The 15,307-nt window shown below is 40.7% G+C and overlaps 1 protein-coding gene across 1 annotated transcript in view; it reads right to left on the bottom strand.

The window, feature by feature from the left end:
- Positions 1-15,307, bottom strand: part of ELP3 (elongator acetyltransferase complex subunit 3) — a 100,981-nt gene that overhangs the window by 46,505 nt on the left and 39,169 nt on the right. Inside the window, exons 8-9 of the mRNA XM_066278588.1 lie at positions 4,387-4,548; positions 1,035-1,161 (exon numbers count right to left, since the gene is read on the bottom strand). Of these exons, the coding sequence (XP_066134685.1) occupies positions 1,035-1,161; positions 4,387-4,548 (289 nt within the window). The remainder of the gene's footprint in view (positions 1-1,034; positions 1,162-4,386; positions 4,549-15,307) is intronic.

Here is a 15,307-nt window from a genome sequence, read left to right as displayed (position 1 = left end):
AGGCAGTTTCAAGCTTAGAAGCATCTGAAGAAATCATCAAGCAAGCAAGAAAGAGATTTGAAAACAGTAGAAGTAAAAGGCCAAAGACAGGTTGGGAAAAATATTTGTGACAAATATAAAAAACAAATCCATAATGTCCTTATCAAGGTGTTATCAAATAAGTTAATACTAAAAATATTCACATCTAATAGAGTAATTGGTCAGGACAAAAACACAAAATTCCCAAAAGATGAAAGATTTATTAAATAGAAAATATATATTACTATTACTATAAAATGCAAGTTGAAATGGCACTTTTATCCATCAAATTAGCAAACATAAACATATTTTATGTATATGTACATGTAAGTAATAGAAACAGGAAAAAACTGTTTGAGAGAAAGATCTCCCTGCTGCAATGACTGTAAATCCTTACAAGCCTTTCAATAGCAAGTAAGTAACATGGTGAGATTCTTAATGTATTTATATTTTTACCGGATAACTACCCCAGGGAATTTATTTTAAAGAAATAATTCTAAATACTACCAAAAGTTAGAGGCATAAAACTGTTTACCTACAGTGACCTTTACAATACCAAAAACTGGTAATGGATTTAATTAAAAAAAAATTTGAAGTGATTAAGCAAAGTATAGCATATTTAGTCAATGGAAATTAAGCAAGTAGTTTAATATGTTAACATTTTAAGAGAGACCAGACTGTAACATGGATGCTTGTTATAATGTTTTTATTAAGATAGTTATATAAATATATAATTGTGTCTGTGTGTATATGTATACACCACCCGACCCCCCTCACCATCAACAGAAAAAAAAAAACCTAAGCCTAACAAAACCGTAAATTAAAATGTTAGGGTTTAATTTGGTGTTGGGGCTGTGAGTGACTCCCCTTTCTCTATTGTGTTTCCACTGCTCCATAATGAGAATGCATTTTTAATAATGAGAAAAATCATCAACAGTAAATCATCAAAAAGAGCAGAACGGAGAGAAACAGCATGCAGACACATTCTACATCAGCCTGGGTGAAGCAACACTTACTGTAAACTGTTCAATGTCTCTCTCCAGGCCCACATTCGGCAGATCGGGCATCATGTGAGCCACAACTTTGAATCCAGAGTCTTTGGCCAGGTGAAATGACTCACACACTGCCTTCACAGTATGGCCCCTGAGGAAAGAAAATCCACTACGTGTTACACAAATAAATGGGCAACAAAGTTCATACAAGGAACAGAGGAAAGACAATCTCTGAGATAGATAATGAGGAATAGTATGGTTGGGGGAAAGAAAAATCTCAAAGTCTTTTTTACATCTCCACCTCTGAGAAAGTCTAGAATAATTTTTTTTTTAAGTGAGAAGCGGGGAGGCAGAGTGACAGACTCCCACATGTGCCCTGGGATCCACCCAGAAAGCCCACTAGAGGTAGATGCTCTGCCCATCTGGGGCTGCTGCTCCATTGCTTGGCAACTGAGCTATTTTAGCACCTGCGGGAAGGCCATGGGGCCATTCTCAGTACCTGGAGCCAACTTGCTCCAACTGAACCACGGCTGCAGGAGGGGAAGAGAGAGAGACAGGGTGAGGAGAAGGGGTGGAGAGGCAAATGGTTGCTTCTCCTGTGTGCCCCGACTGGGAATCAAATCCGTGACATCCATAAGCCGGGCTGACGCTCTACCACTGAGCCAACTGGCTAGGACCAAGTAAATTATTTTTACCTGAGATATGTCTCAGAAATTGTCTTATGCACTACTCAAAATTCTGACACTAAAATTACTTGGTTTAGCATCATCAGGCAAGATAAGCTTACAATGTAAATGTCTAAGTTAAAAACCAGAATAATGGGCTCAAAACCATGCAGGAGCAACATCTTATTATTTTATTTTCTTTTAAAATCTTTTGAAACGAGAGAGAAAAAGATACACACACACCTATATACAAAATAGATTTCACTCTGGTGGGTGGGATGGTCCTCCCTTTGAGTAGTACGAACGTTCATGTACATCCTCATTCAAAGAGTTAAAAAATTAAGGAGAATGATTTAGTGACAAGGCAGAAACATTTGGGGCCAGCTGATTAATCATCTTAACAATCCAGTGCCACATTCAAGTAGGAAGCAAGCCTTAACAAGTGTTGAAGACTGAAGCCCTGTGTCAATTATTTCACCAAAAACGTTCCCATTCATCACAAAACAAAACAATCCTAGAGACCAGACTCCATCTCACTCTGGACATTCTCATCCACCTCTGCGGCTTCACTTCCAATCTCTTTTTGCTTAAGTTCCCAATTCATATGACTAGGTTAGGCCTCTCTCCTGATACCACACCCAAATAGCTAGTACTCTAAAGTTGCACTGTGCAATACTGTAGTTCCAATGTGGTTATTCAAGTTTATATTTAATTAAAATGAAAAATTCAGTTCCTCAGTTGCACTATCATATCAGAGAGCTACAGTGTAAAATAGTTCTACCACTGCAGAATGGCAGGGGTCCCCAAACTTTTTACACAAGGGGCCAGTTCACTGTCCCTCAGACCGTTGGAGGGCCGCCACATACAGCGCTCCTCTCACTGACCACCAATGAAAGAGGTGCCCCTTCCGGAAGTGTGGTGGGGGGCTGGATAAATGGCCTCAGGGGGCCGCATGAGGCCCGCAGGCTGTAGTTTGGGGACGCCTGTTCTATAGTATGGCCTGGCTCTAAAGCAAACCTTCAACTGTATGTTTCACAGTATCTAAAATGAAACATCTTTCCTCCAAGCCTCTTCTTCCACCCATTCTTACCCCCATTTCCACTCAGTCACCAAACACTGTCATTCAATTTTCAGGGCATTTCTTGCTTAAATCACTGCAACAGCCTCTTAATTGGGCTTCCTTATAGTTTGTTCTACTTAACTCCTCCCATTACTGTGCTCCCCATAAAGTGATCTTTATAAAACGCAAGTATGCTCATATCACAACTGAGCTTACAACTCGTCCCTGGATTAAAGCCCAGACTCCCTGGCCTGACGTCTAAGGCTCCTCCAATCTGGCCTCTCTGCCCACCTTTTCAACTTCACCTCTTACCACTTTCCAAACCCACCTCCAACCAAACTAAACCGCTCCAACTCCCTAACTGTGCGTGCACTCCGTGCTCAAGTCCTCAGCAGTTTGCTCATATTTTTCTTTCTGCCTAAAGCAATTTTCCCCTTACCCACTTAACTCACACTCTTCCTATAAATTAGATGTCAGTGGTGCCATTTTCTTCAGAAAGCTCCTAACTTTTCAAGAGGCTCTCCTCATCTCCGCAGCCTCTCTAGTGCAGCCCCCCATTACGGCTGCAGCCCAGCCAGGGTTCCCGCTAGTCTTTCATGACAAAAATGAGTTCTATTTAGGTTAACTTTTCTCAAGCTGACATCCATCAGATTCTGCCCTGTGCTCAAAAATATTCATTAAACCTCAAGTATCTAAAGGAAAGACTCCACCCTCCTTCGCCTTTCATGTGTTATCTTGTCTCAACTCGGTGATACAGTGCTAGAGGGAAGAGAATGTCACATGGCTCTACTAGACTGACTATATTTAGTTCCGTCTGCACACCCCCAGATTTCTCCAAGTTGTACACACTGCCTCACCAACCTTTCTCTCACTACCCTGTCAACTGGCATCTGCTTCACAGAACTAATTTCTTAAATCTCACCCGGCCTTCTTCCCTGTTCCAACCCTTCTTTGTTCCCAACTCCTGCCTTCTCTCCTGCTTTCACTACGTACTGACCTTGAGCCCTGCCTTCTGTTTTCCCTTTAGGAAAACAGACTAAGACTCGGAAGAGGTATAAGCATGTGGATGGGCAACGGGAAAAGAGCCAGTAGAGAAAGACTGAGAGTCTAGGAAAGAGGATGGAATTAAGAGCACAGATATAAAAATGACTCTAAAACAGGGGTCTCAAACTTGCGGCCCGCCAAACAATTTTGTGCGGCCCGCAGACTAATCCACGAAGTTCAAAATATTTTGGATAAAATTAAGTAAGCCTAGGGGCCTACTTGTATTTTTCATTTCTCTAGCATCCTAGCTAGATATTAGCTTAGTTAACAGCAGTTGTGATGCGAACTACAGTTTCTGGTCGTTTTGTGACACTGAGTAAACTGCATGTACGATTGTGCTTGTTGTACTGATTTTTTTTTGTTTTCAACTGCAGTGAGAAAAGTGTTGCGTAACAGTTGCCTTTTGTAGACCTAGTGTGGCCTGCCGAATGGCTGTGATCTTGCTCTGTGGCCCACATGCTGAGTTGAGTTTGAGACCCCTGCACTAAAAGGAGAAATGCTGAACCTCCTTCTCTAAGAGTGGTAGGAAGACGGAGAAATCAGTACAAACAGCGGTATAACCGGTGGGAGTACAGGAAGTGTGCAAGGTCATTTGCCACCAACATACCTGTTGGTATCTCTGGCCACATCTTCATAGACACTCTGCACCCCAATCTCCAGCCTGGTACAGCCATAGGTCAGCATGTCACTTAAATGCCGCTTCATGCAATAGTCAGGTCTGGTCTCAATAGTAATTCCAATGCACTTTGTGAGGCTCCTCTCAGAATACCTGTGGAGCAAATCTAACAGTGAGCAACCCGCCCAGCTTTAGGACGTTTCCTCTTATGTAAAGGACTGTCTTATCTTTGTCCTTCCAGTAGAAGACAGTGGTTAAGAGCATGGGCTTTGGAGTCAAGATAGTCAGGATTGAAATCCTGGCTCTGCTGCTTCCTAACTATGCAAACAGGAATGCTGTCGACCTCTCTGTGCAGCTTCATTATCTGCAAACAGAGGAGAACAGTACCTACGCCTCACAGACCTGACGTGACTGAACCAGCACACAGTAATGTTATCATCACCATGATCATAATTCTTCTTCTGCAGAATGCTGCAAACATAATCTCCTTAAAAGCAGTGATTTCAACTGTGAAAGTCCTATTTTTCAATTCTTAGCAATGCTTTTTCATATAAGTGAAAATCATCTGCATGATTTATTTCCCATTCTATATTCTTTTCATGTTAAATACAAAAAAATGAGGGGTAAAGGGATGTATAATTATCAGAGGCATAATTTAGGTAAAATATCTTCTATATACCGAAAAAATAAAGAACGTCTTTCTGCCAAGCCTATTAATCTTAGCAGTGATTTACAAAATTAGGAATATTTTTTTCTCTTTCACTAAAACTATATATCAGAATAGTGTGCATCACTTTAGATCCAAGCTGCTTGAGTTAATGACCTTAATGCTGGCCAAAACCCCAGATAAATAAAAATGACTTGCTAAGGGGGCTGTTGATGTGAGGGGACAGGAACTAATATTTAGAGGCCAAGTGGCCAAGCACTGTGCTATACACTCCACACACACCAAATGCTCCTATCAGCTCAATGAAGTGTTTTATTATGTCCATTTTACAGATGAAGAAACTAAAATTCAAAGGGATTAAATACTTTGTCCCAGGGCACACAGCTCATAAAATCCAAGTCAGGATATGCAGTTGGGTTCTTCTGACTTGTTCTGGATTTCATCTTATCACGCTGCTCACACAATTCAGCATTAGACATCAGATTTCTCTCCTTTTCAATTTTTCTAATTTCCTAAAACCCAATATAATGCACCCTTTCCTCAACTTTCTCTCAGTTCTTTGGGGAGGGGGGGAGGGAAGCCTCTTTTGGCCATTACATTTAATTTCCTTTGCACAATGACATACGACAAAAATTACTCACCTTCTTCGGGTATCAATTATTATATTGGTAAAATATTTTTTTAATTAAAACAAATGCATATATTATGAAGAAAGCAAAATATAAGAAGGTCAATTAAAAAAACCAAAAAGCAGAAAACTCAGTATATTTAATTAGGTAAAGGAGATGATCTTAGAATCAGACATTCCAAAATTGTGTCACAAACCTTCCTATTAATCAGTATTTTTCTAAAGTCTATAGTATTTCTTAAAGGATGCCGTGAAATCAGCAAGGTCAGCAGCACAACAGCACCATGCACCAATGGGAAAAAATCAGAGGGTATGCAATCGCACAAATGGGAATGTGTCTAGAGGAAAGTGAAAATTCACCAGCTAAGCTTTCCATTGCACAGCTCATCAAAGGCCCAACCAGGACAGACAGAAGAAGCTGCTGCAAGGATGATAAAGTCTCTTCATAAGTAGACAGAATACAGTAGAGGGCAGGGGTAGTCAACCTTTTTATACCTACCACCCACTTTGTATCTCTGTTAGTAGTAAAATTTTCTAACCGCCCACCAGTTACACAGTAATGGTGATTTATAAAGTAGGGAAATAACTTTACTTTATAAAATTTATAAAGCAGAGTTAAAGCAAGTTAAAGCATATAATAATAATCACTTACCAAGTACTTTATGTCGGATTTTCGCTAAGTTTGGCAGAATAAATCTTTATAAAACAACTTACTATAGTTAAATCTATCTTTTTATTTATACTTTGGTTGCTCCGCTACCACCCACCATGAAAGCTGGAATGCCCACTAGTGGGCGGTAAGGACCAGGTTGACTACCACTGGTATAGGGCATAAAGAAAAATTTTATTTTCAAATAATAGTTTAACTCCATTTCAAAAATGTCTTTCTTCTGGGGGAAATATCATTACCTTTGCAGGAGCAGCAATGGAGAAATAAAAAATAATTCAAGATTTAAAATGCCAATATTTTATTTATAAAAAGCTTTTATCATTATTTTCATTTGAAAATCAATAAGCAGAAATTCTTATCAAATTTGAACATCAAAGACAATTAAGGCCCTGGCCAGTTGGCTCAGTGGTAGAGTGTCGGCTTGGCGTGTGAAAGTCCCAGGTTTGATTCCCAGCCCAGGCACACAGGAGGGGTGCCCATATGTTTCTCCACCCCTCCCCCTATCTTTCCTCTCTATCTCTCTCTTCCTCTCACACAGCCAAGGCTCCATTGGAGCAAAGTTGGCCTGGGTATTGAGGATGGCTTCATCACCTCCGCCTAAGGTGCTTGATTGGCTCCAGTTGCAATGGAGCGGGGCCCAGATGGGCAGAGCATTGCCACCTAGTGGGCATACCAGGTGGATCTCTCTGCCTCCCTGCTTCTCACTTCAGAGAAAAAAAAAAACACGAAAAACAATTAAGTACTTTCCTAAAGAACAAAGTATAAGGTCATCTTTCTTACAAGATCACTGTGGGGTTTTTTTTTTCCTTTTATTCAGTGAAAGGAGGGGAGGCAGAGACAGACTCCCGCATGTGCCCCTACTAGAATCCACCTGATAAGCCCACTAGGGGGTGATGCTCTGCCCAACTGGGGTGTTGCTCCATTGCTCAGCAATGGAGCTCTTCTTAGCACGTGAGGTGGAGGCCATGGAGTCATCCTCAGCGCCTGGGGTGAACTTGCTCCAATTGAGTCATGGCTGCAGGAGTGGAAGGGAGGAGGAGGAAGAGGAAGAGAGAGGGAGGAAAAGGAAGAGGGGAAGAGAGGAAGAGAGGGAGGGACAGAGGAAGAAGAAGAGAGGAGGAGAGGAAAAGAGGAGGAGAATAACAGAGAGGGAAAGGAAAAGAGAGGGAGAGAGAGGAAAAGGGAGAGAGAGGAAAAGGGAGAGAGAGGAAAAGGAAGAGAGAAATAAGAGGGGGAGGGATGGAGAAGCAGATAGGTGCTTCTCTTATGTGCCCTGACCAGGAATCAAACCCTGGACCTCCACACACTGACTGGGCCAACACTTTACCACTGAGCTAACCTGCCAGGACCAGATCACTGAATTTTTATTAGATTTTTTTGGTTAATGTCATACTTAGTCCTACATATTACTAAATATGCCTCTTCATTAAACAGATATAGAGACAGCAGTATGATTATTTAAAATGAAAATATGGGCCCTGGCCGGTTGGCTCAGCGGTAGAGCGTCAGCCTGGCGTGCGGGGGACCTGGGTTCGACTCCCAGCCAGGGCACATAGGAGAAGCGCCCATTTGCTTCTTGACCCCCGCCCCCCGTCCTTCCTCTCTGTCTCTCTTTTCCTCCCGCAGCCAAGGCTCCATTGGAGCAAAGATGGCCCGGGCGCTGGGGATGGCTCCTTGGCCTCTGCCCCAGGCGCTGGAGTGGCTCTGGTCGCGGCAGAGCGACGCCCCGGATGGGCAGAGCATCACCCCCTGGTGGGCAGAGCGTCACCCCTGGTGGGCGTGCCGGGTGGATCCCGGTCGGGCGCATGCGGGAGTCTGTCTGACTGTCTCTCCCCGTTTCCAGCTTCAGAAAAATACAAAAAAATAAAAAATAAAAAAATAAAAATAAATAAAATGAAAATGTTCCTATAGGTTTTTGAGTTATCTAAGTATAAATTTGGGCTGATAATGTATAGCTTGCCATAATCATCTGTTATCAATAGACAGTCATCCAACAGTGTGGCTATCCTTTAGAACCAAGTTCAACTCCAATAACTTTCCAAGGCCCACAGACTTTGTAAGTTCTTGGGCATCTAGGAAATGTGCCAAACATGATCCTACCCTGACCTTAAGCTGCTAAGAATCTAAGTCAAGGCTTGTACCCAGGCCTTATGATTCCAATTTTACTGCTCTTTCTGGGAGGTGCTGCAGTCTTAAATGCCTCTCCTCACCAGTGTGAGACTCTGTTGAATCCTACTTTTCTGTATACCTTAGGAGGTACATCAACTATAAAAGATGCTAATGTTCTCTGCAAAGTATAACTTAAGCCAATAATTTATATTGACAGCATTTTTTTTAATAAGGGGTGGTGGTAGTGGGAATTGGACAATAACCTGTTAATTTAAAAGCCAACAAAAATCAAATGCTATCCAACCTTCAAAAGATAGCTCAAAACTCCATTTCTCATCCCACAACACCTCAGCACCTCTCAATAACAACTCTGTGCTCCTGTTCCCAAAGCACTTTGCCCATGCTATATAAATATAGTTTGCCTCATTATTTGTGGACATGTCTATTTCTCAATTTCACAGGAAGCTCCTGGAAGGATACTGTGTAAGGACTTCAGCACTAAAATCATTCCTTCAATATAAAAAAAATACAGATATGAAGACATGAATTAGGCTTAACTGAGAATAAGGGGTGGGTCTCTCTTTACTCCCAGGGAAGCCTCTAGATAATTCCACTGCTTACCTTCCATCTTGCAAACAATCAACCCTATAAATACCTAGCACTAGGTCAGGTATTCTCCAGGAAGTAGAAAGACAACAGTTCTTGTCCCAGACATGTTTAACAACCTAGCGGTAGGGATAAGACACGCAGGTAAAACCAAGGGTCACTTAAGAACAAAGCTAGAAGTGGCAGAAAAATGGATATAAATTACTGCTTGTGAGGTATACTTCTATTTCTGAAAGGAAGACCGGGCCTCTAAATGTGATCTCACCGACTCACTGCTCTAAGGGACACTGAGGGAATACAGCACATCGAATGTCAGTCTCTCTAAAATCTTCTGGAAGCTCTTTTTGATCGACTTCAAGAAGGCTATGGCATCAAGAACACTTCGCATTACTATTAATATGCTGTAGTCCTCTTTAAAAACCTGTCATTAAAGAAGCTGGATGTGCCTTAGTCAAGTCCAATGTGAAACCTCACTAGAGCTCTTTAGGCCCAAATTCCTGAAAGACTTATGGATATCTCTCTACATCAAACTTAATCTGCTTAAACCAAACTGAAAAGTAAATAATAATGGTAAATGTGATTTACCATTATTAAATTAAAAAATTAAAGTGAACAAAATTAAAGTAGATAATAAAATATTATCTTTCATTAGTCACAATGTATACAACTCTTTTCTGCATCTAAAGCCACAAAATGAGAGATTTTTGTGTGTGTGTGTGTCACATACACATCACTTTTTTTTTTTTTAATTTTACTAGGGTGACATCAATAAATCAGGGTACATATGTTCAAGGAAAACATGTCCAGGTTATCTTGTCAATCAATTATGTTACTTATCCATCACCCAAAGTCAGATTGTCCTCTGTCACCTTCTATCTAGTTTTCCCTGTGCCCCTCCCCCCCCTCCCCCTCCCCCTCTCCCCTCACTGCCCCGTAACCACCACACCTTAGTCTAGCTTTTATATCCCACCTACGTATGGAATAATGCAGTTCCTGGATTTTTCTGATTTACTTATTTCACTTCGTATCATGTTATCAAGATCCCACCATTTTGCTGTAAATGATCCGATGTCATCATTTCTTATGGCTGAGTAGTATTCCATAGTGTATATGTGCCACATCTTCTTTATCCAGTCGTCTATTGACAGGCTTTTTGGTTGTTTCCATGTCCTGGCCACTGTGAACAATGCTGTAATGAACATGGGGCTGCATGTGTCTTTACGTATCCAGTTTCTGAGTTTTGGGGGTATATACCCAGTAGAGGGATTGCTGGGTCATAAGGTAGTTCTATTTTCAGTTTTTTGAGGAACCACCATACTTTCTTCCGCAGTGGTTGTACTACTTTACAGTCCCACCAACAGTGAATGAGGGTTCCTTTTTCTCCACAGCCTCTCCAACATTTGCTATTACCTGTCTTGTTAATAATAGCTAATCTAACAGGTGTGAGGTGGTATCTCATTGCAGTTTTGACTTGCATTTCTCTAATAAGTGAGAGGAGAGGAGATAGTGAGACAGATTCTCACATGTGCCCCGACTGGGATACCTCCAGCAACCCAGAAGGGGGCCAATGCTCAAATCAACGGTTATCTTCAGTGCCTGCGGCCAACAATTGAACCACCTGAGCCACTGACTGCTATAAGGGAAGAGAGAGAAAGAAGGGGGAGAGAAGCATATGATCGCTTCTCCTGTGTACCCTGACCGGGAATAGAATTCAGAACATCTGCACGCCGGGCCTATGCTCTATCCACTGAGCCAACCAGCCAGGGCAAACAAGTAAGAGACTTCATAAACTACTTTGTACAGCCAAAGATTTGCTTGACCTGTTATATAATATCTGGGGTTACTGGTGAGAGTCCTAAGAAAGAGTATTATAGTACACATTTTTCCTCCTGTAACCATGTCTAGAAAATATCTCAAACTTTTATGTTCTCTCCAAAACTGTGCTAGTGATTTTATATAGACTTAAGAATGACTGAATTGGCCCTGGCCGGTTGGCTCAGCGGTAGAGCGTCGGCCTGGCGTGTGGGCGACCCAGGTTCGATTCCCGGCCAGGGCACATAGGAATGCCCATTTGCTTCTCCATTCCCCCCCTTTCCTTTCTGTCTCTCTCTTCCCTTCCCACAGCCAAGGCTCCATTGGAGCAAAGATGGCCCGGGCACTGGGGATGGCTCCTTGGCCTCTGCCCCAGGCACTAGAGTGGCTCTGGTCGCGGCAGAGCGACGCCCCGGAGGGGCAGAGCATCGCCCCCTGGTGGGCAGAGCGTCGCCCCCGGTGGGCGTGCCGGGTGGATCCCGGATGGGCGCATGCGGGAGTCTGTCTGTCTCTCCCGGTTTCCAGCTTCAAAGAAAAAAAAAAAAAAGAATGACTGAACTGAATGTTTGGTGTGTTTAAGGATTAAAGTACACCCTCCCCCCCCGCCTTTTCTTTTGAGATGGTCAAGTTTGTTTCCTGGATATTGGTAGTTAGGCCAAGAAGGCCTATAAAATAAAATATTCTGCCCAACACAAGCTATAGCAACAGAGAAATAGCATTTTGATTTTTCAGTGAGTACTACCTATGAAAAACTAAACTGGTGACACTGCAGCTTAGGGACTCTTTCATGCTAGTTGACAAGGTTTAATATATATATGAAAAACAACCTATAACATTTTGAGTTTTGATTCTTTCAATAGCTGAAAAGAATGCTACAATTTTATACTACTCATTAGACAGCTAAAGAACCAACAGCAACATACTACTAATAGAAAGGGGGGGAATCACAGTTATTATGCATTCTTTTACTATTATATTCACATTAAAATGTAAGTGCTATCTACATAAATGCATTACGAAAAATTTTCATTGTCAGAAAGTGACTGCTAGATGAAAAATAACTTGAAAACACATATTTTAGATAAAAATTCTCATTCCAATACATACATCTTCAAATCACAGACTGTCAGAGAAAAAAGTAATTTTAGAGATAATCTAGTTCCACTCTGCTACATTCACAGATGGAGAAACTAAAGCACAGTAAAGTGGCTTCAACCAGGTCATAACGTAAGTTAATAACAGAGGGAGTGTGGAGCCTGCGTTTCTTTTTCTTTTTCTTTGTATTTTTCTGAAGCTGGAAACGGGGAGAGAAAGTCCGACAGACTCCCACATGTGCCCAACCGGGATCCACCCGGCACGCCCACCAGGGGGCGATGCTCTGCCCCTCCGGGGCGTCGCTCTGTTGCGACCAGAGCCACTCCAGCGCCTGGGGCAGAGGCCAAGGAGCCATCCCCACCACCAGGGCCATCTTTGTTCCAATGGAGCCTCGCTGCAGGAGGAGAAGAGAGAGACAGAGAGGAAGGAGAGGGGGAGGGGTGGAGAAGCAGATGGGCGCTTCTCCTGTGTGCCCTGGCCGGGAATCGAACCCGGGACTTCTGCATGCCAGGCCGACGCCCTACCACTGAGCCAACCGGCCAGGGCCGAGCCTGCGTTTCTTGATTCTCACTACACAGTTCTTCCCAGGGCATTCACTCAGCAACATGCACTATACCTCATCTATCCTCAAGGCGCTGTACTAGATATATGGGATCCTCTCTCTAAGAAGGCATGCCCTTAAAGGATATAAAAAAAAATGCATTATACAAATTTAGACAATAACAGTATTAACTAAAACTATTATTCTTGGCTACTGACAAGACCAAAGGGAGGGGTGATTAAACTGGTAGATGAAAATACAATTGCATCAATAATTGCAATAAGTGTTAACAATTAAGAGGCAGACATTGTAAAAATGGATTTAAAAAATACTGATAAGACCTATCTACTATAGATTGCTGTTTGTAAGAAACCCATTCTCAATTTAGAGACACATATGGGTAGAAGAAGTAAATGGGTGGAAAAAATATACACAGGAAAAACAGTAAGCACATGAATGTTGTAATGGCTCACATCAAATAAGGCAGGGGTCCCCAAACGTTTTACATAGGAGGCCAGTTCACCGTCCCTCAGACCGTTGGATGGCCGGACTATAAAAAAACCTATGAACAAATCCCTATGCACATATCTTATTTTAAAGTAAAAAAACAAAACGGGAACAAATACAATATTTAAAATAAAGAACAAGTAAATTGAAATCAACAAACTGACCAGTATTTCAATGGGAACTGTGCTCCTCTCATTGACCACCAATGAAAGAGGTGCCCCTTCTAGAAGTGCAGCGAGGGCCAGATAAATGGCCTCAGGGGGCCGCAGTTTGGGAACCCTGAAATAAAGTAACTTCAGGGATAAAGGGCATTCCATAATGATATAAAACTCATACATCAGAAAAACATAGCAATCACATGTATGTATGTATATATATATATATATATATATACACACACACACACACACACACACACATATATACTAGACAGAAGAAAAAAAAAAACCCAAGGACAATCTGAACAACTGTCAATCACTTTGATTTAACTGATAGCTATAGAATATTACATCCAACAACTAAAGAATACACATTCTTGCAAACATACATATAATATGTTTACCAAGAGACACGCTATATGTCAGGCCACAAAGTTTTTCTTACTAAAAAACTCCATATATTTGGATGTTTGAAAATTAAACAACCCATTTCTATATACTCTATGGGTCAAAATACAAAGAATTTTAGGAAACATTTTGAATTGAACAATAATTAAAATGCAACATATCAAAATGTGTGGAATTCAACTGAACCAGTGGTGAGAGGAAACCTTAAAGCTTTATTCACATTAGCAAAGAAAAATGTCTATAATGATGGCCAAACATCTGTACCTTACTTGGTCGAAAAAGAAGAGCAAAGTAAACCCAAAGAAAGTAGAAGATAAAAATAAAAGCAGAAAACAATGGAGGATATAAACAAAAGCAAAAATTCTCTAAAAAGAACAAAATTGATAAACATCTAATTAATCAAGAAAAAAAGAGACTATAGAGCACCAATATCAGGATTGTAAGAGGGGTGATCACAACCATTTTAGAGACATTAAAAGCATAATAAGGAATATTACTAACAGCTTAACACCAAAAGCTTGCCAACTTGAAACAGACAAATCCCTTAGAAAATATAAGTCAACCAAAATGGACACAGATAAAACAGAAAATTTGCATATCCTTGAATCTGTTAAGAGATGCTGAATTAATCATCTAAAGCCCTCCCACAAAGAAAACTTCAGTCTTGGATAGGTTCACTGGTGAGTCCTTGCAGACATTCATGGAAGAAATAACATTTATCTCCTGAACTCTTTCAGAAAACGGGAATTTCCCAAGTTGTTCACGGGGCTGGTACAACACTAACACCAAAACCTGACAAAGAAATAATAAACAAGGAAATTACAGACCACCATCCTTCACGAACACATACACAAAATGCTTTGTCAAGTATCAGCAAGTTGAACCCAATGATATACAAAAAGGATAATACATTATGACCAAATAGGGTTTATCCTAGGAATACAAGGTTAACTGGACATTAAAAAAAAAACAAAAATAAAACAACCAAAGTAACCTACATTATCAGGATAAAGAAGAAAAATCATCTAGTATTTAAATAGGTGCAGAGAAAACATGTGATCATTTAATTAGATGAAACATAATTAGACAAATGAGGTAATGATAAAATCTCTCTTCAGTATACAAAAAAACCCCTACAAGCTAAACTGTACTTAATACTAAAATATTGTTTTTCCTGTATTGTTGGGAAAAGACAAAGAGGTCCACTCTCACTACTTCTATAGACTTAATATTGTACTGAATGTCAGCCACCACATTAAGGCAAGAAAAAGAAAAGTAGGCAAACCCAAAAGGAAAAATTAAAATGCACTGTATTTTCCCTTCTTTATTTTATAATTGTTTATGAAATCTTAGCAGATTTACAAAAACAACTTTCAGAACGAAGTAATAAATTTCATAAGGCCATACAATATTAGGTGAATATACAAAAATCAACTGTATCTATATACAGACGGCTCTCTGTATCCATAGTTCTATATATGCAGATTCAACCAACTGTAGATCAAAAAATATTTGAAAAAAAAATGTTATCCTGTTGCTGACATGTACTATGTAGTTAGGCTTAGGAAGGTTACGGACCATGTACAGACTTTCTTTTCTTGTTATTACTCCCTAAACAATACAGTGCAACATCTGTTTAAATAGCATTTACACTGTATTAAGTATTGTAAGTATATGGGAAGGATGATTTAAAGTATGAGAAAATGTGCAT

Source organism: Saccopteryx bilineata, chromosome 1 (genome assembly GCF_036850765.1).
Source record: "Saccopteryx bilineata isolate mSacBil1 chromosome 1, mSacBil1_pri_phased_curated, whole genome shotgun sequence".
NCBI lineage: Eukaryota > Metazoa > Chordata > Mammalia > Chiroptera > Emballonuridae > Saccopteryx > Saccopteryx bilineata.
Note: the sequence above shows the minus strand (reverse complement) of the source record. Positions and strands in the feature narration are given on the sequence as shown.